General features: G+C 62.5%; 2 protein-coding genes across 2 annotated transcripts; one reads left to right on the plus strand and one right to left on the minus strand.

The window, feature by feature from the left end:
- The first annotated feature begins 339 nt into the window (after positions 1-339).
- On the plus strand, positions 340-23480 carry RHBDF2 (rhomboid 5 homolog 2). Its single transcript, XM_082492212.1, has 19 exons — positions 340-432; positions 11034-11142; positions 13179-13328; positions 13437-13561; positions 14114-14306; positions 14378-14590; positions 15196-15324; positions 15675-15808; positions 16071-16283; positions 16443-16554; positions 17124-17198; positions 17605-17766; positions 17924-18024; positions 18507-18570; positions 18708-18802; positions 19044-19119; positions 19606-19706; positions 20776-20929; positions 21562-23480. The coding sequence occupies exons 3-19, from the start codon at positions 13203-13205 to the stop codon at positions 21979-21981; spliced, it is 2493 nt and encodes an 830-aa protein (XP_082348338.1). The 5' UTR covers positions 340-432; positions 11034-11142; positions 13179-13202; the 3' UTR covers positions 21982-23480.
- A 1149-nt stretch (positions 23481-24629) lies between these two features.
- Positions 24630-26429, minus strand: AANAT (aralkylamine N-acetyltransferase; the record flags this gene model as incomplete). The annotated part of the gene is made up of 3 exons (XM_082492240.1): positions 24630-24935; positions 25319-25473; positions 26273-26429. 3 exons carry the CDS (start codon positions 26427-26429, stop codon positions 24630-24632), a joined length of 618 nt encoding a protein of 205 aa, XP_082348366.1.
- Between the last annotated feature and the right edge of the window lie 908 nt (positions 26430-27337).

Here is a 27337-nt window from a genome sequence, read left to right on the forward strand (position 1 = left end):
CCCAGTCCTGATACTGTCCGGTCCTAATAGTGACCAGTCCCAACAGTGCCCGGCGCTTGCAGCGCCCGCTGCCGACAGTGCCCAGTTCCCATCTCGCAGCCCCCGGTGCCCCGGGGCAGAGAGCGGGGGAAGGCGTGTGCGGGGGGTCCCGCTGAGCGGCCGGCGGGGCGGGCACCGGCGGGAGCACCCAGGCGTGACGCCGCGAGCGGGCGCGCTGCGGGGCGGACCCCCGAGCGGAGACCACGCCCCCAAATGCCCCGCCCCAATGAGGCCCCGCCCCACGGAAGCCCCGCCCTCCAGGCCCCTCCAGGCCCCCGCCCCCATGAAAGCCCCGCCCCCCAGGCCCCGCCCGGCCCAGGTGGAGGCGGCGGCCGGTGCTGCCGTTACCGGGACCGGGAGGAGAACCGGGAGCGGGAGCGGGACGGTGCCGAGGTGAGCGGGGCCGAGGGTGGGAGAGGGGCGGGGGGAGGTCGGTGCCGGTGCTTCCGTGCCCGCCTCGCTTCGTGACCGCCCGGTTTGTGGCTGCTTTGTGACCGGCCGCGTCCCGCCAGCTTCCTCCTCCGCCCCACGCCTCCCGCCCCGCGGCCGCTCGGCCCGGCACGGCCCGGGGTACCGGCCCCGCCGGCGGTGGGCGCCTGCTCCTGCCCCCCGGGGGCTCTTTGCCGGGGTGGGGGCGGCGCGGATCCCCCTGCCCGAGCTGCGGCCGTACCCCGCGCCCTCCCCGGGGAGGGGGGGGGGGGGGGGGGCAGCCCGGACGGACTCGGGGTGGGGGATGACTCCCTCCTCTTCCTCCTCTCCCTTCCTCTTCATCACGGGGGGAGGTGGGTGCGTGTCCCGGTGGGATGACCCGGCCGTGAGGAGGGGAAACTGTGGGGCTGGGAAGGGGAGGGGGGGGGGGGGCCCTGCCTGCTCCCCTACCCGCTCCCCTGCCCCGGCTGGGGAGGAAAGCCCTAACCTACTTTCTGGAGCCGATGGCCCGATAAACAAGCGGGCGTGTGGTTTTATTTTTGTTTTGTGGGTTTTTCCCCTTCCCAGGCGAGCGGGGCTGGCGGCGCCCTTCGGAAGCGGCAGCAGCCTGGAAGCCACGCGCGCGGGCGATGGTGCCCGGGTCTCTGCCCGCTCCCGCTCTGCCCGAAAGCATCGGCCTCCCCTGCCCGTGCCGGGGCTTTGTTGTTGTTGCTGGTTTGAGGTTTGTTTGAAAGGCTGTGGCACGCTCGCACGTGCTGCCTGAGTGCTGCCGCCAGCCCTTTGCAAGCAAACAAAACCCTTCGAGATCAGAAGGGTCTGGTTATCCCGCATCCGTACACACATCCCGCAAGGGAGCATGTGTTGTTTTTTTTTTTAGCCAGTTGTTCTTTTGCTGTTGGCCCTGGTGGTTTTGGGGTAGAGGGGTGATGCTGGGCTTTTGCCAGGCTGGCAGGACCAGGCAGAAGCCATCCCTCCAGGCTTGCCCGCAATGGGCCAAGGGCTCTGCTTCTCCCGCGCCAAGACCCCGCAGCTCTCGCTCAGCTCCCTGTGCCTGCGCTCTGCAGGGGGAAGGGGACCCCAGAGGCTGCCTTGTCGCCGCTGGGTCCCAGCGGCAAGAGGAAGTGCCTGCCCTCTTCCCCAGCACGGCGTCATCCTTCCCACCGCGAGGCTGTGGGGAGACGGGACGTTCGCCTGCCTGCGTGCGCCCGGGTCCTGGATGGTCACTCCCAGGGATTTCCAGGGTGAGCTCATCGTACCGCCGGGCTTGCAGCACACTGAGGCGGCTGTAGGGTTTGGGAGTGCACCATACCACCGTCCCATGGCTGTCCTGAGCGGGGAAATGCCGCCTGGCTCAGCTCACTCCATCGTGGCCTCCAAACGAGCATCCTTTGGCTCCTGCCTGTTTTCTAAGGGGAAAACTGCCCACAGCTTGAAAACATCCCACCTCCGAAATGAGCCGGAGGGTTCAATTGCAGCCATGCCCCGGAGAAACCGGTGCCACCTCTGCCTGCTGTGCCCCAGGTGCCGCGGGCTCTGCACCGTGCCTGGCTTCGCAGGGGCTTCCTGGGCTCCCCACCTGCTGTGCCTGGGCTCTGCCGTTCAGAGCTCGTTTGCAATTAACGGGGTGATCAACACCTATTGCTGCTTGCCCATTTTGCTCCTGTTTGCTGGTGACCGAAACAAGCCTCGGTGGCCTCCCTGCTTCCCCCCCACACCCCGGTCGGAGGTTTCTTTGGCACCGCTGCAGCTGCGCTGGAAACTGTACCCGGAGGTGCTGCGAGCCCGGGGGCGAGAAAGGGTAAACCACAGTGGGGGGGAGCAGGGTTTGACACCCAAACAGCTGTCCTGGTACAAATTTTTGCAAGCTGGGGCTGAGGCTGGTGTCGCTCTCAGGTGCACATGCAAGCACTTGATGTATTTTGTGCGTGCCGGGAGAGCCGTGCTGCCAGACCGTGTCCGCGGATGCCGGCAGGAGGAACAATAGATGCCGGCGGGCACTGGGAGAGCGGCTCGGGGGCTGGGAATGTGGGGCGCAGGAGCAGGATTCTGGTGGGGAAGGGGGCTGGATGGGTTATCTCTCCTCAGGACAGCTCTATTCCTTGGGATGTGCCGGGGAATTCAGACTATGTTTGCGTCGTTTGGTTGCTCTGGCTGAAAGAGGAGCACGTGGCTCTTCTGGTTGTGGATCTTTTTGCCTCCGATACTGCTTGTATTTAACTCTTGCAGTGAAGCGGAGGGAATCCCCAAATAAATCCTTATTCCTTCCCTTGGGTTGTTGGTCTCGATCCGAAAACAACCCTCAGGATGAGCTTGGGGTCAAAACGGCGCTCGTCACCAAAGAAAGCGGGAGCGGGTGATGGAGAACCGGCCAGTGGGAGGGTTGCGAGGGGGGGTGATGATGGGAGCCCTGGTCCCACGTCCTAAAGTGTCCATGGCAGCGTGCCATGCTCTGCGAGGAGGAGGCTGGTCCTTCTCCTGCTGTCCCTTGCCTGCTCTGTGGGAGCTGCCCAGGCTGGCACGGGCCTCCCAAGATGTTTCCACATTTTCCACAGGCACTGGAAGCCCCGCAGGGACCTGAGCCTGGAGGGGCAAGCGTGGGTTTGGTGCTGGCGGGGGCTCTGCACCAAAGGAGTCAATTGGTGAAGGCTAAAAACTAATTACTTAAATCTATATGAGCCCACGGGTGATGGGGGTCATAAACTCTTCTCTTCTTGAAGAGCTTTTTATCTAATGACCGCGGTTCCCTGCTGTCCTGCCAGGCTGGGGGGTGTCCGGGAATGTGACGAGCCCCTGGTGGGGATGGGCACAGCGCCTTTTAATTACGAGGATCCAGGTGTTGTGATCATTTGGGAGCGTGTGGTGCTGAGTTACGGTCGTTTCCCGGTCTCCCGGTGAGCACTGAGGGTTGTGCGTGTGCTTGCCAGTCTGGAAGAAGCCCTTGGCGCTGGTACCCTTTTTCTCACTTAATCCCTATTTCTTAAAAAAAACAAAACAAAAAGCAGTTGGTCGGTGGTTGCTGTCTTAAAGAGGCATTTGGGGTGGGGAAGGGACCCGGGGGGATGCCTTGGGGATGGTCCATGTGCCGGGTGGCCCCAGAACCAACCCTGCCCTCTGCTCGGCCACCGTGCAGGACGCCTGTGTCCCCCTCGGCCTTGGGGACATGCGCCACGAGGGCTGGCATCATGGGGTGACGGTCACGTTAGCTCAGTGCAGGGCAGAGGCAGCCCCTGAATAAGTGTCTCGGGGGGGCAGGGGGGCAGCCTGCACCCCTTGGGGCAATCCAGAACTTACGGGGTTTGCACATGAGGGCTTTCCCCCTCCTCCTTTGTCCTCCAGTAACTGAAATCTTGGGGATTGTAAGGACTTTATTGAAGTCCTCGCAAGCTGCGTGGGGAAGGGACCAGCTCCCTGCCTGCTGGGGTAGGAGGGGGCTGGGAAAGCAGGGAGTGTTACTGCATTGCCGTGCCTCAGTTTCCCCACCTGTCAAATGCCACAAATGAGTCGGTGTGAAGGTCTGCGAAAACCGCTGCTCGTTGCCTCGAGGAGTGTTTGAGCAGCCACCAGCGCAGGACTCGCCACTGTGGCCATACCCTGAGAGGGGGGAGCGTGGGTGCAAACCCACTCGCTCGACACCGGCAGTGCCGGAGGCTGCGGCAGGGCACGGGGCAGGGATGGAGCAGGGCAAGTGCCCGGTGATGCTCCTCGGTCTTTTCGTTGGCTGGGAAGGGGAAGTCAGCCAGTGCGGGAGGGACGCGGTCTCTGGGCTGGGCGTCCAGCCCTGTGGTGACCCGCTCAGCCGGGCGGCACGTGGCCAGTCACTCCTCAATGGGATGCTCCTGCCCTCTGCTCCCATCCCAGGGGCTGCACGTGCCCGGCCATCCCGCAGGGCCATCCCTCCCATCCACAGGTGCCTTTCTGGGGTGCTGCAGCTCCCAGAGTGATGGTCCCCTCCTTCCAGCAGTCTGTGGGTTTGTTTTTTTTTTATTATTATTTTTTTTATTGGCCTTTTGTTTAATAATTCCTGATGCATTTGTCGGGTCTGACAGACCCGCTCAGAGCAGGGCAGATGTGATCCCAATGCCGCGGGGCTGCCGCCGGCATTGCGGGGCTGCCTTCACTCCCCGTGCGTCATGCGGCAGCTTGTGCCGGGGATTTGACGTGGTTATTTATCCCTGTAATTTGCCGGCCTGCAGGAACGCCAGGGCAGCGCTGGGAGCGACCTCCCGTTACGTGTAAGCCCGAAGGCTGCACGCCCCGCTCACGGGCAGCCGGGGAGAATCCCCGATGCTCAGCGTTGGCGTGTTCTGCCCTTTCCCCGGCTCCTCGGCAGCGAGAGAGCCTTGCCGGGACCGGCACAGGGCATTTCCACGGGTGATGCCATAACCGGGGCTAAGTTGGCTCATGGACGTGGTAGCTTAACCCAGTCGGAGCGCTCCCGGGGAAGGCACGAAGGTGGCTCCTTAAAAATCAGTGTGTCCAGCCCTGCAGTGAGCTGTGCGGCTTCCCTGCGGGCACAGCATCCCTGGGGTGGGATGGTGGGCAGGAGGAGGATGAGGATGGTGGGGGAGACCCCACCACCAGCTCTTGGCAGCCGAGAGGCTGCAAAGTGCATTGCTGGCACAGGTCCAGGGTGATGCTGTGGTGGGGGGGGAGAGCATCCCACTGTTTCCATAGGCACCAGTGAGTGTAGGGTATCCCCATGCTGGGCTTGCACTGTGTTTCTAGGGATGAGCTGTTCCTGGCTGGGCTTTCCTCTGTGGGATGCAGACCTGGGTGCTTCTGGCCTCGTGGCAATGAGGAGCGAAGGGAAGGAGGGCGAGGAGTGGCCCACATTCGGCTGCTGGTGCTTGGGAGGAGGGAGAGGTGGGATAGGAGCAGCCTCCCTGGGTTGCACTGGGGGCCAGGGGAGCCCTGAGGCATTTTAGGGGGGGGTTACCCTCTGGTTTTCCTGTCCCCAAGGTTTTTTCTATCCCTTATGTCCCCAGAGGGCATACGGCCCCTTTGCAGGGATGCTTAGAGGGCAGTGAATTGGGGTGTCCAAGGGACAGCCTCCAGCCCGCTGCCAGCAGAGATGCCACCTTCATCTACAGCGCAAAGGGACGCTGCGAAGTCCCTGTCCCCCCTCCTGGGGGGGTTGCTGGCCCCAGGCGGGAATCGAAGGAGGCTGCTGGTGTCTGGCCGAGCTTCTCCCTTTGCACGGGGGACCGGTGGGGCGAGCAGCCGTGTCGCACGAGCCTTGAAACGGCTGCGAGGAGATAAGGAGCCTGTTCCCGGAGATAGGGAGCTTTAGCCGAGGGGTATCATCCTGCTGCCAGCCCGGGGCCCATCTCCTGGGGCTGAGCACCGCCTCCCGCCGCTGCTGCATCCCACGTGGCACGGGGATGCTCGGAGCTCACGGCGAGGGGACCCTCTGCAAATATGGGGCACTTCTCCCAGCCCGGTGCTGCACCGGGTGACTCGATGCTCTCCAAAACGGGCAGCGGAGGATCGGGGAAGTCTGTCCTGAGCCCTCACACCAAGAGTTGCTGTCGAAATAAGTGTTTTGAAGAAAAAACAGAGGAAGAAATGTGTCGTTCCCCCCCCAGTCCTCCTCACACTCTCACACCAAGAACTTTACTTCGGAGAGGGAAGTGAGAATGAACTCGGTAACGACCCGTGGGATCGCAGGCAGATGGCCCGCAGGCAGGCTGCCCTCCTCCGGCCTCGGGGGAAATAAGGACCTGGGACCCCTCAGCCCCTTCCAGAAGGCGCCGCCGGGGTGGGAGCACTCACGCCGCCGTGTCATACACCCTGCGTTTAAGCCAAGCTAACGAGGAATGGGAGTAGCTCTGAGTAATTGCACGGCTCTTCGATAAAACCAAGTTAAATCAATACTGGTAGCCTGAGGAATCCATGCGGCACCTGGAAAAGAGCTTTGCTTGGGTCCAGCGGGTGCTGCACCGCTGCCGGGGAGCAGCCGACCCCTCCATGCTTTCAGCGGTGGAGCCGCCCTCGCTTCCCTCGCCGCCGCTGAGACTTTCACCCTTTGCTCTTTCCAAAGCCGTTGGGGTGACTCAAAGCCTCCACGTGCGTGTCCCCTGCTCGGCTTGGGCTCCAGCACGGGGAAAGGGCCCCCGGGTTGGGGGTCCCCCTGCACGGCCACGGCCCCTCCGGCAGCACCCACCGCCCCGGCCGGTGTGTCTCCACCGTGGGAAGCAGAGTGGGTTCGTGCGGTGCCATCTGTTTGGGGTTATTGGGTTGTGAGGGTGTGGGGACCCCCCAGAGCCCCTCAGGAAGGGGGAACGGAGAGGTGCTGGGGTGGGTGGGCAGCGGAGCGGAGGGACCCCGTCTCACCGGGGCTCGCCACCCACCCCGGCGGGTTGGGAATGGGAGGCCTTTGGGTGCCAGCAGTCACTCTGCCGGGGGCGGCGAGGTCGTTGCACAGCTTAAAAATTAACGAGGGTGGGAAACGGGCCGTGGCCGGGATGCAGGAAATCCTCCGCGCGGTTTTTTCCACCTGCTCCCACATCCCGCCGGCGAATCCTTCCCTTTCCGCGCAGCTACCGGCGGCGTCGCCAGGGACTGCCGGAGAGAGCGGGGCTGCGCACGCTCCCGGCGATGGAGCCATTTGCGGCGGGGAAGCCCAGCGCATGGCCGCCCTGTGCAACCACGCCAGCGGCCGCGCGCCCTCCCCTGCCCACTGCGCCTTTATCGGCGGCACCCAGCGTGGTCCGTGTGTCTCCCCACCCCCAACCCCCCCCCAACCCCGTCCAGCGCGCTCTATCTCCCCTGGTAGTTTTTGCTTCCTTCCAGGGCGTGCCGCGCGCTCCGAGCTCGCTGGGGCTGAACCAAACCCGCGGCGGTTGCCCAACGTCCTGCGCGACGCGGAAAACGAGAGAGGATTTCCCAATGGCAGCGGGGGCGGCTGCCTGCGCGCCCCGGGGAGCGCCCGGGCTCTCACCACCCATCGGGGCGTCCGTACCCCATCTTGCTACCCCGGCAGCCCTGCTGGAGGGTGAAGCTGCTGTGGGTGTCGATGCCGACCGCGTGGCTCAACGGTGCAGGAGAGGGATGGCTTAAAATACCATTCCCCCCCCCCCCCCCAAAACACAGCGGTCCTCTGTCAAGGCTCGGAGTGAAACTGTGCGTCTTGCAGGTTTGCTGGCCAGTCCTGTCGCGATGGGGTTGGCATTTGTCGGGGGGGGGAAAAGATGGAGTTGCTTTCTCTGTGGTGGGGGGGGGGGGGGGGAATTAGCCTGATGTTGTGGTGGCGGAGCGTGAAATGGCCATGTGTGGGCTGGGGGGGGTTCTACACCATGGGCATGGGGCTGTACAGGGATGTGAAGTTCCTTAGGGACAGGAAGGTTCCTGCAGTGATGCTGTAAAGTGTATTTTGTCTTGTTTTTTTTAAAAAAAAAAAAAAAAAAGCCTAAATACTCGAAGCACAAAACCCAAGCGGAGGTTGAGAGGAGGGAGGCAGCGGATGGAGCCTGGTCGCTCCTGTGCTTGTGGGGTCGGTGCTCTCCAGGTCTCCCCATTTGAGCGGGTCCAGGAGGGACCCACTCAGGTCTGAGCTTTCCAAGAAGAAAGAAAAGTACTAAGATACTTAGTTCCCCACCCCAGAAGTATTTTTCCTGTTTTTTTTTGTGTTTTGTTTTGTTTTGTTTTTTTTTAAATAATATCTTTTGATTTCAAGAGCTGTTTGTCTTGGGCTGCTTCTCTCCGATCTGAAACCTGAGACTGGAAAATGGTAAAAAGCTTTTAGAAAGGGAGCAGGAGGGGGGGGAAGGTGCTGGGCAGCTGCTCAGGGTCCTCTGCTTGGGTGTGAGTCCGCGGGGGCCCGATGCTGGGAGCGATTGGACTGATTGACTTTCCTATCCAGGGCTCTTAATAACCGGGAGCACCTTTTAACGAGGCTCCAGCCTTGAGAGAGGTCTTTAACGGGCTCATGAATCATTTATGCGCAGCCGTCAGCGCGGCAGCGGCGCGCTCTGCCTAATGGACTCCTGGGTGCGAGTGTCGGTGATGGCTGGGGGGGGGGGGGGGCTCCGCGGCATTGCTGACCCCTTTTTCCCTCCCCGATGGAGAGGGAAAAGCAGGGGCACGTCGTATCCGGGTGCTCCCAGGGGTCCCGCTCCCGGCCCTACACCTTCGGGTGGCTCAGAGCTGCTTTCTCCTCCCGGCTTAATTGCACCAGCCTGATGCTTTTTATTCCAGCGCCGGTAATGCTGCCTCCCCCCACACCAACAGGCTCAGGGAGAGCGATCCCAATCCTCTGAGCCTTTCTGCACCCACTGTGTGCTGTGTACATCCCCCTCCCACCAGGGTTGCTCTGCAGGGTTGTCTCCGGTGTCTTGTACGATGGTTGCGCTTGGTTGTCCCCAGCTCTGCTCTGCAGGTTGCCGCTTGGCCTTGCTGACGGTCCCTTTGCGTTGCTCGGGAGCATCCCGACGTGTCCCATGGTGACGCCTTGTACGAGCAGCATCACTTTTTCCATCGTTTTCCTCCTTGGGCGTGCTTCCTTGGGTCAGCGTCTGTCATGATTCACCGCGGGGCTGGGAGCCGGGGCTGGGAGCCAGCCCTGGTCGCCCTCCCTGTGCCTCGCCTCGTTAAAGGCTAAAATCTTGTCCCAGTTGCTCACCAGTGCCCCCCCCACATACACCTGCCCTCTTAGGAGGGGATGGGGGGTTCACCCACTTGCTGGGGCAAGGGCAGTGTCCCTCGCTGCTGGGCGTGAGGCTTTCGTAAGCTTCAGTCAATGGAGCAGCTTTGGGAAGGAGGATGGTGATGGTGGGGGATCTCTTCTTACTGACCAGACCGGGTTACCCCCTGCCACCCGCTGCCCGTTTGCTGCTCCCGCGTGGGTGATGGCAGCATCCCCAGTGCATTTTTCTCTCTCTCTAGAGATCTTTTCCAGCCTGAAGTGACACTGTGCCGTCCTGGTACCCCTCTTCCAGCTGGAAGCACAGCTCCTACCGAGCTCAGCACGTGCTTGTGGGTGCCAAGTCCCATATCTGTCACCCCCCCGTCTGCTGTCACCACCTTGTCCCCACGGCAGGGCATTCGCGCAGCCGTCCCCCCATGCCAGCTCAGCACTGTCGCCTCTCACTTCCCTTTCCTGTCCACAGGGCAGAGCCACCGTGGCCACCCGAGCGCCTGGGGACCGGGCTGAGGCTCCCTGGGGACCCGCAGCCACCAGCGCCGAGGGGCTGTGCCGGGCGGATGGGAGGTGTGGTGCCGGGGCTGCCAGGCAGAAAGCGATGCTCCCGGAGGCACAGCCCTCCGTCCCGGGGCCAGGAGGGCAAAGGGGACCCGGAGGGCTGAGCTCATCGTGGGCTTGCTCAGGATGGAGGCACCGGCTCGCCTGTCCTCACACCGAGCGCGCTGGGCCGGAGCGGTGCCAGCACCGGAGGGATTGGGTGCCAGCGCCAGACACGTGGAGAGCTAGAAAATGCCTTCCCGGCACCGTTCCCGGGGGATTTCTCCGGCTAGCACAGGGTAGAGCTTCTTGTGGGTGAGGATCCATGCTCGGGGGGGTGGGTGGCCGCTGCCCCCAACCCACGTAGCCAAGGGGACTCGAGCCCTCGGCGGCTGCTCCCCTCCTCCCCCACCCGTCTCTCAATGCCAAATATTGCGTTAATGCACAGAGCCGTGAAAACTGCTCCGGCCGCGCCGCGTGACCGGGACGGCAGGTGCCCGCCGGGTCGTGCCAGCTCCCCTGGGAGCTGCGTCACCTCGCCTGCGGCTCCGGGGAGGCCGGGTCCGTCCCTCCACCCGCGCTGCGTGGGGAACCGGTGGGGAATGGGACCGCCTTTTTAAACATGCTGCAAACCCGCTTCACCAGGAAACATGGAGGTCCTTTGCCAAGGGCTGCCTGGGGCGTGATGGGAGCAATTGGGGATGGGATTGCGGGAATGGGGTGTCAGAGCAGGGCCGTGCGAGAGCGCAGTGTCCTCTCGCACCTCTGAACGATGTAGTTTGGCTCCAGTTTCAGCACTCCTGGCTGCGTCGGCTCCCACCACTGGGAGCCATTCCCGAGAGCCGGAGGGAGGATGAGTGTGTCCCGGGGCTGGCTCTGACCCCAGCCTGTTCCCATTCCCGGTTCTCCGGAGCAGCTGCCACCGCGAGCTCATTGCTGGCTGCCCTGGGAGGAAAACAAACAGCGTCTCCAGCTCAGCAGCGGGATGGAAAGTTTTGCTTGCTGGGGCTGAACTGCCCGGCTGGCCTTCTCCCAGCTTAGCGGCTACTAAATACCTCGGCGAGGCACTCGCCTCTCGTGCCCACTTCTTTGCGGATGTCTCCCTTCCCGAGAGCTTTGCCCGGCAGCGGCAGGCGAAAACTCCCTGCCTGCCCCAGGCGGTTCCCCTGCCACGGAGCAAGGTGCATCGCTGGAAACGGCGGCTTTTCCTCCGCCTGCCCCCCTGTGCCAGCACCTGGTCCATGTCCCTGGTGTCTGGCCACCAGCAGTCCTGTCCCCAGGGCCTGGGGAGCCATTGAGCTCAGCTCTCCCTCTGCCCAGGATGCTCCTGCAGCCCTCGTCCGCTTTCCCCTGTGTGGCTTTTCATTGCAGCCTCTCTCCCCACCAGGAGGAGTTCAGCTCGTGCGTAAAGGACGGAGGAGGAAGAGGAAGAGGAAGGCCACCCCGGGTGTTTGCCATCGAGACACGCTGCGCAGGATCCCTGCCACTCTTATGAGGTAGGGGGCACCCTCAGCACTGGCTGAGCCCCCAGGAGAAATTTGGGGGCTGGTAGCTCCCAGCTTTAGTGCTTAATGGCAGTGAGGGGTGCCAGCAGCACCCAAGGGTACCCGTGAGACCAGCACCCACGGGTGCTGCTTTGGTGCCTCTGGGGAGGAAGGGAGGCAGGCAGCGTGGCGGGATGCTGCCTGCGATCACAGACGCTGCCTCCAGCAACACCTCGCCTGGTCCTAGTCACGTTTGTGTGACGGCTTCCTCACATCGTCCCGTCTGCATCCCCACCGTGAACTGACTTATTGCCAAGGCTGGAGCGGAGCAGGGTTAATCTGGGCATGAGGACCTTGCCCCGCCGCCAGCCGGGGCTGCTGGTGCCCCTCGATGGAGGGGTCTTCGTGAAGCCACCGCTCGGGTTGCATCTGGCATTCCCCCTGCCACACGTGTGTCTCGCGTGTCTCCAGCATCTCGCCGCGTCCCTGCCCTGCGGTACCCCAGCCAGCCCCGCTGGAAGGGAGCCCAGCACCCACTTTAATGCAGGAGCAGCAGGCTGTCGCCTGGCCCAGGAGCCGATGGGGGGCGGTGATGCCCTCTAGTGCCACGGGCTCCAGGCTCCCATGTCCCCATGGAGCTGCTCCTCGACTCCCGCATCCCCAGGGAGCTGGTCCCACAGGGACCCTGCGCCCCTAAAGGCAGTTTTTGTGCTGGGGTCTGAGGGGAGGGTGGTCCTTGCGACTCGGAGTGCTGGGGGAGCTGCAAAAGTGTCCCAGTGCCTGACTCCCGCTTCAGGAGCCGGCTGCCAAGGGGGACCCTGTTGCAGAGGGGGCTGGTGGGGTCCCAACTGCTCAGCTGATCGCTTAAGAGCCATTACCTAAGGAGAGTGGAGCCGTATGAGGCTGATTATTGGGATCCTGGGCAGAGAGAGGAGGCAGAGCTGTGGATTGAGCCGGGGTTTTGCAGCCGGTGGCACTGCTGGACCCTGAGCTTGACTTGGTGGTGGTGGGTGGCAGCAGAGGAGCCCCAGCTGGACACCTCATCCCCCCAGGGGACTTTGCCATCCCCCTTGGGTGGCAAGGGCCAGCTCCCATCTCCTCTTGGGAGATGGTGATGACGGTCCTCGCGGCCAGCTCAGTGCATGCTGCACGGGCTGAACGCGGCAGGTGGCACCATCCCCATGGCCATGGCTGTGCCGGCAGGACGAGGGATGCTCACAAGACCTGTGTGAGTCCCCTGGGCACTGGCACGTGGCCGGGGGATGTGGAGAGGCCAGAGGGGGGCTGTGCCTCCCCTCGAGAGCCCCCATAGTCCCTAATAGGATCTGGGACTCGCTCCCTTGCACTCGGATGGAATTACCTTTCCTGTGAGGTCCTGCCCGATAGAGCCGGGCTGTGGGGACCCTTGGGAGGGGATTGCTCAAGGAATTAGCCACCTCTTGGCCATTAAGCTTCCCCCTCCTTGCACGTGGTGCCGGGGAGGATTGAGTCTCCCAGCCTGGTGTGTGCACACATGCCGGAGAGGAGCATCCCACATCTCCTTTCCCATGGTCCCGACCCCGCGGCTGGAGGTGGCACGGGCTGCCCCGGCCCCTCTCACTGCAGCGGGAGCCATCCTCCGCAGGGCGATTGGTGTGGTGCAGGTGGGGATGTCCCACACATGTGCTTAGTGGGTCAGTCATGTCCTGATGGGATGGTGAGAGCAACCTGGGTGTCCCACAGGCGTATACCAGGGGATGCTCTGACACTCTCTCTCCTCCTGGCCCTCACTCAGCTCCCGGCAGGGGAAGGGATGGTGCCGGTGGTCCAGAGTGAGGGAGAGATGGAGCCCACTGTCCACCCAAACCTGGGGAGGGGGTGCAGGCATCAGGGATGCGGTGGCTGGGCTGATGACAATGAGGTCAGCAGCACAGCCAGTGGCATGGGGGAGTGAGGCTGGTGACATCCCGCTGGTGAGGCTCCATCTCTTTGGGACCCAGCCTTTCCCCATGCGTGAGCTCCTGGGGGGATATTTCTTCTCATCTCACTAACTTCTTGCACATTCCCAGCCTGCCGACCGCCGCTGGCTCGAGATGTCGGTCGGGGACAAGAACGGGGGCAGCCGCTCCAGCAGCAGCCGCCTGCAGAGCAAGAAGCCCCCCAACCTCTCCATTGTCATCCCGCCCCGGGAGGCGGAGGAGGATGGCACCCGCAAGGAGGTGAGCGACAGGGACCTGTGTCCATCCCATGCTGGGATTGGTGGCCTGCTGTGCCCGGGGCACCCCCCATATGCCATCCCATCCCTAACACTCTGCTTTGTCTTCCAGCCCTCCAAAGTCCCCATCTACCGAAAGAGCAAGAGCCTGCAGGAGCCCCGCTCAAAGGGATGCGATGGCTCGGAGCGCCGGCCCGGCTTCCGCCGGCAAACTTCCCTGTCCCAGAGCATTCGCAAGTGAGGACCGGGCAGGTTCCAGCAATGGTTGTGTCACCAGAGGGGTGCCTTGGTCCCTGTTGGGGTGTGGTGGCTGTGGGTACCAGTACTTGGGATGGGGATGGAGAGTCGCAGCTCGGAAGGGAACGCCTTGGAGGGTTTTGTGCAGCTCTGCTTTGACTCTCTGGTGTCTGCCTGGGGATAATCCTGCAGCACAATTATTTAGTGCTAATTCACACCGTTGTTTTGTACACTGGGGAAATTTCTCGGTTCCATTTATGTAGGGCCTTCACAAGCACCTTGAGCTGTTTGTCTGCCGCAGCCCGGAGCGGGTGCGCTGTCCCATGCAAGGTGCAAAGCTTGATGGAGTTACCTCTCCAGAGACACCCAAAGGCCACGACGCCTCTGCAGCATCCCTTTCCCGATCCATAGCCCGGTCAAAACTTGCCCTGCTGCGGGCTAAGCTGAGACACCCCAACCCAGATCACCTGCCCGAGGGGATGCCCAGGTGGGATGGTGGTACCTGGGGTGAGGGGACCAGCTGGGTGACAAGCGTGCCCGTCGTGTGTCCAGGGGTACGGCGCAATGGTTCGGCGTCAGCAGCGACTGGGAGGGGAAGCGGCAGCAGTGGCAACGCAAGAGCTTGCAGCACTGCAGCATGAGATACGGCAAGCTGAAGCCTGCCTACCGGGACATGGAGCTGCCCAGCCAGGAGGTGCCCTCCTTCCAAGGCACGGAGTCACCCAAGCCCACCAAGATGCCCAAGGTAGAGCTCGGGGTGCAGGGTCCGGCTCCCAGCCTTGCTCTCCCACCACTGACACCTCTTCCCTCCTCCAGATCGTGGACCCGCTGGCCAGGGGCCGTCCCTTCCGCCATCCCGATGAGACGGACCGTCCCCACACGCCCCACCACGTCCTGCCCCCGCTCACCCCCGGAGTCGTCTCCTTGACGTCCTTCAACAGCGTCCGCTCTGGCTACGGCCGCCTGCCCCGCAGGAAGAGGGAGTCCGTCGCCCACATGAGCTTCAAGGCGGCCGCAGCCCTTCTCCGTGTGAGTTTTTTGGGGAGCTGGGGGGGGGGCATCTTCTTCCTGACTTGAGTTTCTGCTCTATCCCTTGCCCATCGTCTTGGCTTCTGGCCTTTTTGCCTTGTACAAAGATCACTGTCTCTCCAGGGCAGGTTTGAGGGAGAGGGTGGGTTTTTTTTTAACCTTAGGTCTGCTTAAAAAGAGAAGTTTTGGTGAAAACTGGACCACCAAAGTGGAACTACCTTGTACAGTATCCCTAGAAAAAAGCAGCTTCTGGGTTTCACTGCCAAGGAGCCAGGAGACCTTTTGCTGCAGGGGAAGCTTCTCCAGCAGCTTTCTAGCCTCTGAGGAGCCCTGGGTTGGGTTTGTGGGTCCAAGACCGAAGAGGGTATTCGGAGTTCACTTGTTGTGCTAACACAGTCATGGTCCAATGGTGGCTCTGAGGAGCTCATGACAGCATCTGCTGCCAGCTCCTGCTGCCTGCCCTTCCCACACAAGGGGAAAAGGCAGCCACTCGGGATTTAGTCCTTGCCCCTCAGCTTTGGGGAGGGAAGCCACAGGAAACTCTCGGTGCTGGAAAAACTGGGGGCCTTCTGGTTGCTTACCCTCATTTGCTTCACCTGCCGAAGGGACGCTCTGTCTTGGAGCCACTAGCTCCCAAGCCAAGGATCAGCAAGAGGACCTTCATGTACCCCAGCTTCATGGATGAGGACATGGTGGATGCTGCCGATACCCTGGACTCGTCCTTCTTCAGTAAGGCAAGCGCCGTTCCACGCTGGCTGCCGGAGTGGGGAGGGGTCCCGATGCCCCCACATGGGGACTGGACATGGAGCGGGGCTCTGATGGGGCATCAGTGGCCACTGTGCCCAGTGCTGCAGAGTCCTGGTCCCGGTGATGCTCCTTGGGGGTGGCAGGGAGCGACACTGCCATCATGGGCATGTTTCACACCCCGTGATGTGCAGTTAATGGGATGCTGATGGGGATCACCCCTTCCCCAGGCTCTGGGGCCAGGAGGTGCCAGGCTGGCCTGGTGGTGGGCATGCTCAGGCAGGGGGAGGTTTCTCACCCATTGCACACATCCAAGAATGTGTCTCTGTCCTCCTTCCAGATGGACATGCACGACGAGACGTACTCCATGCCAGATGATGTCTTCGAGTCGCCACCTCTTTCGGCCACGTATTTACGCATGCACCCGGTGGGGGAGGATGCCAGGACATCCCCCGAGGTGGAGCAGCCCACCCCGTGAGTACCAGCTCTCGGCGGGGACTTCGACTGTCCATGTCACCTGCCACAGTCAGGACGATGTCCCCAGCCGTCCCTGCTGTGGGGCACTGGGCACTTTTGGCGTGCTCCTAGGAGGACGAATCCCAGAGGTGCCCCTAGCCTTCATCCCAGGCTTCCCCTGGCCTTCCCCGGCTCTGGGCTGTGGCCGTGGGTTTGCACGTGGGGTGCTTCTCTGCTGGCTCCTTTCGGCAGGTGCGATGGGTTTCTCCTCTCCCTGCAGGCAGGAGGGGGTCCGGCTCAATTCAGCCTCCGCCGGCGCCGACTCAGCTCCCCGACGAGGCAGGCGCATCGCTTCCAAAGTGAAGCACTTCGCCTTCGACCGCAAGAAACGCTACTACGGGCTGGGGGTGGTGGGGAAGTGGCTGAACAGGACGTACCGCCGCAGCCTGAGCAGCATCGTGCAGTCGCAGCTGGAGATCACCGACAGCCACCGGTGAGGGGGGACTGATGGGACGGGGATGGGCACAGGGCTCCTCGGGACCCCCAGCTTGTAACTCAGATGTGTGCGTGTCCCTTGATGCAATCCCCCAAGCAGCATCCCTTTGCCCATCCATGCTTGAGCTGCTCAAATTTGGAGTCCTTTCCTCTGCAGGCCGTATTTCACATACTGGATCACCTTTGTCCACATCCTCATCACCTTGCTGGTCATCGGCACCTACGGCATCGCCCCCATCGGCTTTGCCCAGCACGTGACGACAGAGTTAGTAAGTTTAAGAGCTACCGGCTGGGGCTGTCCCCTCCCAGCTCTCTGGTGACATGTCTGGCTCTGAAATGGCAACCGGCTAGCTGCCGAGGAAGGCAAGGCTGGTGTCCAGGGGTGTCTTCAACCCCTGGGAGGGTTGATCCTCCCTCTGGGGTTAATCCTGGGAACCTGCAGCCGTCTGTGGTGCTCCCCCGGCAGCCGGGCTGGAGAGAAGAGTGGGCATCTGTCTTGCTGGGGGGACTGCGACCACCAGTGTCCCATGCTGTCGTGTTCCCTGCTAGGGCTGGGAGCATCTCGGGGTGCTGCTGGCTCCTGCTGTCTGAGAGACTCCAGGGTGGGGGGTCCACGTCCGCCGGACGAGCAGCGGCGTGTGGCGGCAGTGTGTGTGCCAGCACAGAGCACGCTGGCATCGCAGCAGAGCTGCTCTCCCTCGGGCATCGCTGGTGGGACCCAGCAGCCCTTCCCCTCGGAGGAAGGGGGCTGCTCAGCCCACACCCCCCACCCCCCCCCAGAGCAGAGGGAAGGGAGGGGGCCCCCTCGGCGGGAGCTGACCCTGGCCTGCCTTGGCAGGTGCTGAGGAACAAGGGCGTCTACGAGAGCGTCAAGTACATCCAGCAGGAAAACTTCTGGATCGGGCCCAGCTCGGTAAGGGCTCTGCCGCACCACCGAGGCTCTGCCCTCTGCTCCCCCTGCCCTCAGCCGAGGGGGGGTCTTCGGGGTGTTTCTGTCCCCAGGGGGAGAGCTTGACCCCTCATCCCAACCTGCTGCCCCGGGCCCTCGGTGCCCCCATCCCTCTGGACCTGCTGCCCGGTCGCAGCCCGGGCTAAAGGCTCAGCAGCGCTTCACAGATCTGTGGCATCACGGTGGGATGGTCAGAAGAAACCCCATTCCCTTCCCACCTGCCTTCCCCCCACTGGGGTAATGGAGACTCGGGGTTATCCCTTGTGGGGATCCCCTGTCCCTGCTGAGCTCTCCCTGGGGGCAACTGGAGGGAGGAGAGGTGCGGGGGGGGGACCACGGAGCATCCTCTGGACTGGCATCTCTCTCCCAGATCGACCTGATCCATCTGGGAGCCAAGTTCTCCCCCTGCATCCGGAAGGATCGGCAGGTGGAGCGGCTCATCCAGCGCGAGCGGGACCGGGAGCGCAGCTCCGGCTGCTGCGTCCAGAATGACAACTCGGGCTGCATCCAGACACTGCCGCAGGACTGTTCGGTGCGTGCCACCACCGCCGCGGGCACCGGGAAAGTGCTCAGGATCCCTGGGGAAAAGGGGGAAACCGTCTCTGCCCTGCACAGCACTGGAGCAGGATGCGTGTGGGGTCAGAGCAGCGCATTCAATCCCACAACCTCAATCTCTTCGTCTTCCCCAGGAGACGCTGGCGACGTTCATCAAGTGGCCGGGCACCAACGCGCCAGCCATGGTGCGGGGTGAGAAGCGGACGTCGGGGGCTGTGTGTCACCAGGACCCCAGGTAGGAGTGACGGCTGGGGAGGGGCATGGCAGAGGTGTGTTTCCAGCCTGGATGCTTTGAATCCTCTTGTCCAAGGGGCTGGGGGGCTCTGACACACCATAGGAGAGCGATAAGGAAAAGGGAATCAGTGGGGAAACTGAGGTGGGGGTGTCCTAAACATCAGTAGCAATGGGTGACGCCGTTGTCTTGCACTGGCCCCTGCCTGCCGTGCTCCACTGGGATGGGTGTTGCGGGGAGGGATGGGTGGTGTGGGGAGGGGGCATTGATGGCATTATCTGACAGATGTGAGAGCCGCAGGATTCATCTCTGGAAGGTGCTGCTGTGGGCTGTGGTAGGACCCCAATGTGCAGGATCCCTCCCAGGCCAGGGGAGGGGAGAGGTCCTGGGGCCGGCTGTGCCCGAGGGGGAGTTACTGGTCTGTAGGGAGGGATGTGTTGGGGGGACCTGTCCTGACCCCCCCCACACCCACCTCCTCCCTCCAGGACGTGCGAGGAGCCGGCGTCCAACCCACCCCACGTGTGGCCGGATGACATCACCAAGTGGCCGGTAAGAGCCCAGTGCCACCGCGAGCTGGGTGGCACCGTGGTGGCAGCCTCCATGGGAGGCAACAGGCCGGGCACGGGGGCTGCGGGGGGAGCCTGGGGCCAGACCCTGACCTTGGCTTCTCTCCCTCCTGCTTGTAGATCTGCACCTACGAGACCAAAACCAACCACACGGGCTTCGCCCACATGGACTGCCAGATCAAGGGCAGACCCTGCTGCATCGGCACCAAGGGCAGGTGGGTTGCAGCCATGGGGGCACCTGACCTGGGCTCAGCTCCCCTCTCTGCCCTCCTGCTTGTTGTTGCCCCGTTAGTGTCCTGTGCCGGGGGGGGAGAGGGAGGTTATGGATCCTCGGAGCGGGGTGGGGGTGGGAAGCACGGTGGCAGCAGGACCGGCTGCCGAGAGCGGAGGGGGATGCTGAGGGGAACGGGGAGCGAGCCCTGCCCCGAGCGAGCCCGCTGCCTGCCCTCTGCCCAGCTGCGAGATCACGACGCGGGAGTACTGCGAGTTCATGCACGGCTACTTCCACGAGGAGGCAACGCTCTGCTCGCAGGTGAGCAGGGGTGCGGGATGCGGGATGCGATGCTAGCAGCTGGGTCACGCGTTGCTGTGCTGATGCCGAAGGGTTTTATAGTATCCTGGGTTGGGATGGGTGGGAGCAGGGTCAATGCAAGGTGCAGGGACTTGCCCAGCTATCGGCTGGGCTCCTGCTGCCGCTGCATGCATGCCGGGCCCGTGTGGGGCAGGAGGAAATGTAGGACTTGAGCCAACCTCACCCAGGCAGCACCGGTTTCCTCGGGAAAGGCACATCCCGAGTGGGAGAACGGCTCTTCAGCATCTCCTGGGGCACTGGGGATGCTCGGTTGCTCCCTCCCCAGCACCTGGGTAGCTCAGGTGCCCCACACCACCCAGAGTCCCCCCCACAGCTGACACGTGGCATCGTCAGCCATGCATTCCCGTGACCCGTCCTTTGCTCCCTGTGGCTCTGGGGTGTGGGCTGAGCCCCCGCCATCCCCCCCAACCCCTCCTGCCTTTGCAGGTGCACTGCCTGGACGAGGTCTGTGGCCTCCTGCCCTTCCTCAACCCAGAGGTCCCCGACCAGTTCTACCGCCTGTGGCTGTCCCTGTTCCTGCACGCTGGGTGAGCCATGGCCCCCCCGTGGCCCCAGGGGATGGGGGGGTGACTTGGGACTGGAGTATCCATTGGGATGGTCTGTGATCCCCAATGGGTTGGGAGAGAAGAGGGGAGGGCACCCCCAAACTACAGCGACACATGCCATAGAATCATAGAATTGCTGAGGTTGGAAGGGACCTTCAAGATCCCCAAGTCCAACCATTAACCAGCCCTGACAAAACCACTTCTAAACCATGTCCCCAAGTACCACATCTGCCCTTTTTTCAAACACCTCCAGGGATGGCGAATCCACCCCCTCCCTGGGCAGCCTCTTCCAATGTTTAATAACCCTTTCAGTGAAAAATGTTTCCTAATATCCAATCTAAACCTCCCGTGATGTAACTTGAACCCATTTCCTCTCGTCCTATCACTTGTCACCAGGGAGAAGAGGTCAGCCCCCACCTCTCTATACCCTCCTTTCAGGTACTTCTAGGAGGTGATAAGGTGTCCCCTCAGCCTCCTCTTCTCCAGGCTGAACACCCCCAGATCCCTCAGTCCTTCTTCATAAGATTTGTCCTCCAGACCCCTCACCTGCTTGGTAGCCCTTCTCTGGACACGTTCCAACACCTCAATGTCCTCCTTGTAGTGAGGGGCCCAAAACTGGACTCGGTACTGGAGGTGGGGCCTCACCAGTGCCGAGTACAGGGGGGTGATCACTTCCCCAGTCCTGCTCACCACACTATTGCTGACACAGGCCAGGATGCTGTTGGCCGCCTTGGCCACCCGGGCACACTGCTGGCTCATGTTCAGCCGGTTGTCCACCAACACCACCAGGTCCTTTTCTGATGGGCAGCTTTCCAGCCACTCGGCCCCGAGCCTGTAGCGCTGCGTGGGGTTGTTGTGACCCAAGTGCAGGACCCGGCCCTTGGCCTTGTTGAACCATTGGCCTCGGCCCATCGGTTCAGTCTGTCCAGATCCCACCCTCCAGGGCCATCGGTGGAGGGTGTCTCTTAAGATGTCTCGTGCCCCGTGGCAGCGGGTGGGAGGGTGGGCTCTGGCAGGGCAGGGGTCTCTAACACAGGGTTTCTTCCCCCAGCATCATCCACTGCCTGGTGTCGGTGACTTTCCAGATGACAGTGCTGAGGGACCTGGAGAAGCTGGCGGGCTGGCATCGCATCTCCATCATTTTCATCCTCAGTGGCATCACGGGCAATCTGGCCAGTGCCATCTTCCTGCCGTACAGGGCAGAGGTGAGGGCTGGGGGCGGGGGGGGAACTCTGCCCACATCACCCCGAGCCCAGTCAGCTCCCCAGGGACCAAAGGACACCCACCCCTGTCCCAGAAGAGGTTTGGGGAGGGGGCTGCAGCCATCAGCGCAGAGCTCTCGGCCCCCGGCAGGTTTTGCTGTGGGAGGAGGGGGGGGTGTCTCTGGCCCCACGTGTGGGGTTCGCACATGCTGCGTGTGGGTCACGCGTCGCCACGTGTCAGGGTGCGTGCGGGGTCCCCAGGCGGGCAGATGGCTAATCTGCTGGCAGCGAAACCCTGCCAGGCTTTAAATGAGATCACACCGAGCACCCTAATCCCCCCAGGGGTGCGTCAGGACGGTGCTGGGGGGGGGCTATAGCCTGGGAGGGGGTGATGCTGCCTGGCTGCTGAGTCACCGAAAGCACCGACTCTGCCAAAACAGTGCTGGTGTGCTCCTCTCCTCTTCCTTCCATGCCAGGGCTCCCAGCCCTGAGCCCTGCGCTGGGGGAATGCAGCCCTCGGAGGGCTGCAGGAGCCAAATGCTTTTTGCAAGGGGATGAGATGGTCCCTGGGGATGTGGGGACATGTCTGGGGTGACATACGTAGGGTCCAGCTGTGAATTCCCCCATCCCCACAGGTTGGCCCTGCCGGGTCCCAGTTTGGCTTGCTGGCCTGCCTCTTCGTGGAGCTCTTCCAGAGCTGGCAAGTGCTGGAGAAGCCCTGGAAAGCCTTCCTCAACCTCTTTGGCATCGTCCTCTTCCTCTTCGTCTGTGGCCTCTTGCCTTGGATTGATAACATCGCTCACCTCTTTGGCTTCCTCAGCGGCCTCCTCCTCTCCTTCGCCTTCCTGCCCTACATCACCTTCGGCACGGTGGACAAGTACCGCAAGCGAGCCATGATCATCGTCTCCTTGCTGGTCTTCGTGGGGCTCTTCGCCTCGCTGGTGGTCTGGCTCTACGTCTACCCCGTGAACTGGCGCTGGGTTGAGTATCTCACCTGCCTGCCCTTCACCAGCAAGTTCTGCGAGAAGTACGAGCTGGAGCAGGTCCTGCACTGACCCCGCCGGCGGGGACGGGAGAGGCACCGGCGGTGATGCTTTCCGTGGGGTGGGTCTTCACCATTCCTGCCGGGATAGGGCAGATCCTGGTCACGGGCCTCATCCCCTGGGGCTGACAGGTTTGGGCTCACCCCTGTGAAATGCTGGGGATGCAGTGGGGAGCGGGGCTGGAGCCACCCTGCCTGGCATCCCTTTGGGGCCGCCTCTTGGCTTTTCAAGCCATAATCAGTTTGGGGACCGACCCAGGACCTCAGCTGCTGCCCACGTGGGGAAAGGGCCAAGGGAAGTAGGGTTTTGGCACGTCCTCGGCCAGGACAGGCTCCCGGTCCCAGGGCTGAAGCTGCCCAGGTCTCCTGCCTGCCCCTGCCCCATCCCACCTCGGTGTCCCCGGGCGCTGCAGCTCATACTGTGAACACGACCCCCTTTTTTGCAGGGGCAGGTTTTTGGTTTTCTTTTTTTATCCGCAGCTCTTTGGCCTGAGGGTTTCCCCAGCTTTGGGCTCCCTGGGGCCTCTGCCGCGGCTCCGAGGTGTTCAGAGCTGAGCTTCAAAAGTATTTTTTGGTCCTGCTCTTGCATCTGGTGCTCCCGTGACACCGCGTAAGGAGGCTTGTGCTTCCCCACATGGGCTCCTCGCTGGATGGAGGGGCAGGACTTGAGGGCAGGGGGGGGCTCCTTTTCCACTTATTTCAGTGAAATTCCCTTTTTGGAAGCAGAGAAGCAGCACATACTGTCTTTGTAGTGTCCTGCTGGGAGGCAGGCATGGAGAAAAACACCCTGGGGGGCTTTGTGTGGCTGCTCCTGAAGCCCACAGACCCCTCAGGAAGCCATCAGTGCTCCCACCTTTCACTTCTGCCTTGAATCCCTGCTGTTACTCCTTTCCCTTTTGTCAAAGCGTAGAGACCCAGGTAGCCCTCCCTGCCTCAAACGGTGCTGGACAGATGGAGAAACACAGGACAGGGGCAGTTACTTTCTCCCTTCCCTGCCCGAGGCTGCGCATCCCTGCCTGCCTCCAGCCCTGGGCTGCTCTTCTCCAGCATCTCCTCCTCCCTCCCACCGGCCTCAGTGCACAGGCAGGTCCTTCCTGGGGTCTGGGTGACTTTGCTGGGCTGCTTTGGACCAGGGTTGGTGCCGAGCTGTCTCTCCCCTGGTATGTGTTGCTTTGGTGCTGGTGGGTCTCAGCCCTGTTAAATGGGGGAAGGTGTGAATCCCAGAGCCAGGATGTACTGGGGTGAGTATTCAAGGGCTGGGAGCTCGGCTCCCTCTGTCCACAGCCGCTCACTGGGTGAGCTCCAGGAGCTCTGTGGCCCCTGCATCCCTCCCTGCATCCCTCCCTGCATCCCTCCCTCCACAACAGGCCAGTTTTCGGCCCCGCTCCATCCCTCCGGTTGCTGCTCCAGCCTAAAACAGACACTTCACCTCATTTGCCTCTTTTTGATACTTTTTTAAAAAGCTGTGGGTTTTTTTCCCTCTTAATAAATTTCTACCTGTATTTAATGAGATGCACAAGGCCTCTTCTCCCTTCTTGGGCATGGGGATGCGGCACTTTTAGGGGATTCTAGTTGTTTTGATGATGGTTGGCATGGCAGGGAGGGAGGATGAACTGGCAGTGCCTGGGGCCGGTGCCTCGATGTGCAGGGCTGCGCTGTCCCCCGGTGTCCCCTAAAACCCCTCCCTGGGAGGCAGACAGGGTCTGGAGGGTCTCGAGCAGAAGGGGAAGCCAAATATCTGGAGCAAAAAGACCCATGGAGCCTCCTGACCCCTGCCTATATCCCACCCTTCATTGAATAACCCGGGGCTGGATTTGCCCCATCTCCCCCGAAGCTGAGATGCCCCAAGGGGTGTTGGATGGCTCCTGCCATCCCAGCTGGTACCCCCCCTCCATCTGTCGGGGCGAGGTGACGGTCAGAGCAGGGCAGGAACACACACGGGCTGTGTAGAAAACTACCACCATGTCTTTATTTGCTGCTTCACAACAGCCCAAGGCATTTGCAGAAGGCATGTCCTGGACTGGTCGTGGGTCTCGGGCAGGGGGGGATGGGACTGGTTTGGACTGGACCCCCCAGCAAGGCTCTGCAATGTGCGGCTGGGGGTGGCTGGGGGCTGGGGATGCACTCCAAAGGGGTCTGGAAAGATGCCTGTGGGACCCCTGCCTGGTCTGGGGGCTGCTGGGGGAGGGCTTGGCCGTGGTGTGCTTCACTGATGGTGGCGGTGGTGGTGGGAGGTGGGTGCAGGACTGGGGACACTGGTATGTCTGGGCTCTGCTGGGTGTCTCAGCAAAACCGTGAGTGCCCTTAAATCAGCAGAGCCCCCCCAGCTGCTCCTAGGGCAATGCCTTCCCATCTCTGGGGGGGCATGTGGCCCTGCAGCCCCCCCAGGCTTGCCGGCACAGCCCCGGCTAAAGCGGAGACATGGGGGGTCGGTGGTCCCAGTGGAGCCAGGCTGGAGATTTCTGTCCCCAGCCCTGCAGGGAAGGGACCGGGCAGATCTGGCTGGAAGGCAGATGTGGCAGAGGGGGGGAGTAGCTGTAAACCAGGGTCAGCCGGGGAAGATGTATAACCACGGCAGGGACGGAGACGGGTCGCAGCCTCTTATCCCCCCCTCCCGCAGCCTCTCTCCAGCCCCCCCGGCAAGGCCGGACCGGAGGGGGCTCAGCAGCCGCTGTTCCTGCGCATGAAGGCATGTCCCCGCACGGGATGCTGCATCTCGATGAAGGTCAGCTCCCCCACCGTCACCTCGCAGGGCCCCAGCGCCTCAAAACCGCACTTCTGGTAGAAGGGCACGAGGAAATCTTCGCACATGAGCAGGGCGCGCCGGGCGAAGGGCAGGCACCGCAGGTACTGCAGGTACCGCCACATGAGGATGGAGCCCTTGCCCTGCTGCCGGAAGGTGCGGTGCACGGCCAGCACGTGGATGTGCACCACCGTGCCCCGTGGCTTGTGCAGGGTCAGCGCCTCCTGTCCAGAGGGGAGCGGGGGTTAGTGTGACCGGGGAGGTCTCATCCTGCACGTATCTTGGTTCCCCACCCCAAGGAACCAGGACCTGCATCCTCCCACAAAGGGAGAAGGGTCCTGGTGCCATCCCCCTTCACCTCCCCCCATCATCCCTGTGGGCTTTTTAATTTTAAAATCAACGTTGTGGGGAATTACTGAGCATATTTTTTAACAGCATCGGTAAAATTAATTAATGAGAAGATTCGTTTCCACCAGAGCAGCCCTGTAGCAATTAGTCTTGGACTTGGTGAGTAGCCTCGGGGCCCCGGGGAGCTTGTCCTTGTCCCCGGGCTCTGGCAGTGCCTCTGCCAGCACACAAGCTGGGAATAACCGGGGCTGGCTCTTACCTGGCTGAGCCTGTCCTGGTCCCAGAGGGAGCCAATGATGAACGCCACAAGTCGCCCTTCCTCAAACCAGCCGAGGGAAAGCTCCGGGCACAGGTTCAGAAAGTGGCGGATCTCGTCAAGGTGGAGGGGACAGTCCCCGGAGACGGATATAAAGGCTGGAGGGGGATGGCGGTGAGCACAGTGAGGGGGACCCAGACAACTCCCCGGCACTGATGTAGGGGGTGGGAGGTGGGATGCGATGGGGAGAGATGGCATGTGTCCTGCTGCCTGCTTGGTCTAAAGGAGCTCTAAGGGACATGGATGACTCCGGGGAGCAGCTCTGCTCCTCCAGAGACAGCCCCCCCCAGCCCAGGGACCGGCTCCCCACTCTCGCTGCTGACTCCAGGGCTACAGCAGAAGGTGCTGAGATGAACCCTCCTGCCTGGCATCTCCCCGGCTGCCCTTGCCCTTTGGAGAGGAGGAAGAAATGGGCTGGTGAGTCCAGGTAAGGGGAGCTGGGGGTGCCTGGGATGAAGGGGAGGGGAGGGTGAGGTTGTCGGGGGTGCATCTCAATGTGCCCCTGTGCAACAGAAGGCTGAGTATGGCGTCCTTCCTCCCACCTTCCCCCTCTCCTGTCCGCTTGCGCCTGGCAGGGCTATCTTGGGAGAGCTGCTCCCCATTCGCCTGGTCCTGCTCCAGGATCACCTCCCACCCTCCCCACCCTGGGCAGCTGGGTGAACTGGGGGCCATGGTTCTCCACCTTCCTTGATCGCAGCCTCCCCCACCTTGTGAAGGAGCTCATGGCTGCCTGGCCACGACTCACGGCTGCTGGCTCCCTCCCTCATCACCGAAAAGAGCATGGGGGTTCTGCCAGCACGGTGTGTCCCCAGGGGGCACAAGGGATCGGTGGAGGGAAGGGATGGGGCATCTCCAGCTGATGCCACCAGGCAGGACCTCCCCGGGGCAGCCCCTTACCTTCCCGCTCGATCTCGAACACGCTGACAGCGTCCTCGGGGCTGAGGCAGCGAAACTCGCTGGCGGGCAGCGTGTGGCGGCGCTGGCCCCCGGGCGAGCTTCGGGGGGACCTCAGGTGAACGGGCTTCAGAAAAGGCAATGCGCTGAGTGTCGACATACTCCTCCTCCTCTTCCTTCTCCCGCTGCTCGGCTTCCCACCGCTCCCTCTGTTCGGGGCAGCCTCCGCCGGCTCCCGGCCCCGGCAGTGTCACGGCACCTTTTATTTCAGCCAATCTCCTCCAGCGCTCTCGGCCGCCGAAAATACCTGTTGATCACGCACGGGATTGGGCTGCTTGCCACTCTTTTCCTATACACAGGGGTGTGCGCGTATATGTATACAGCAAATACCCGCCCACGGTGACCCCATTGCCGGTCTGCTATCGTGGCGAGCTGGGGCCAGCGCAGGAGCCTGGCACCAGCCACGGGCTGTAGCAAACTTGTGGCCCCAGGGACACGGGGGACAAAAGCCTGGTGACCAGCTGCCAGCATCCAGGCAGTGAGGCAGAGCAGGAAGAGGGGCTGTTAGAGCTGGAGCCGGGGGGAGCAGGCGTGGGGCTGAGCATCCCGCCCCGGCATCCTGCCCCGCATCTCCCGACACAGCAAAGCCGGGCAGCAGGATGGGCAGGAGAGCCCTGGGGACAGGCAGGGTGGCATGTGGCTGCGGAAAGCTGAGAGGCTGCAAAATAAGCATCTCTGTCCATGAGTCAGTGCTGGGCCACCATACGCACACCGCGGTGCTCCGGCATGGACACGTCAGAGCCGCCTCCCGGAGACAGCCGGAGCTACCGGGATTTAATCCCTTTTCCGGCTCGCTCAGTGGGTGAGTGACACAGCTTAGCCCCCAGTGGGCTCTTAGGTCATGTCCATGCTCGCAGACGTAGCTGGGATGGTCAGTGGCAGGAGGAGCGGGTTCCTGCTGCCACAAGCCTCAAGCATCCCGCCTGGGTGAGGTGCCCCCAGGCTTTGTCTCCTGTCCTGGGAGCTTTGGGCAGCGTGATCCCACCAGGCGCAGCTCGCCCCAGGACG

Source organism: Vanellus vanellus (assembly GCF_965231255.1).
Source record: "Vanellus vanellus genome assembly, chromosome: 17".
In the NCBI taxonomy this organism is placed as follows: Eukaryota; Metazoa; Chordata; class Aves; order Charadriiformes; family Charadriidae; genus Vanellus; species Vanellus vanellus.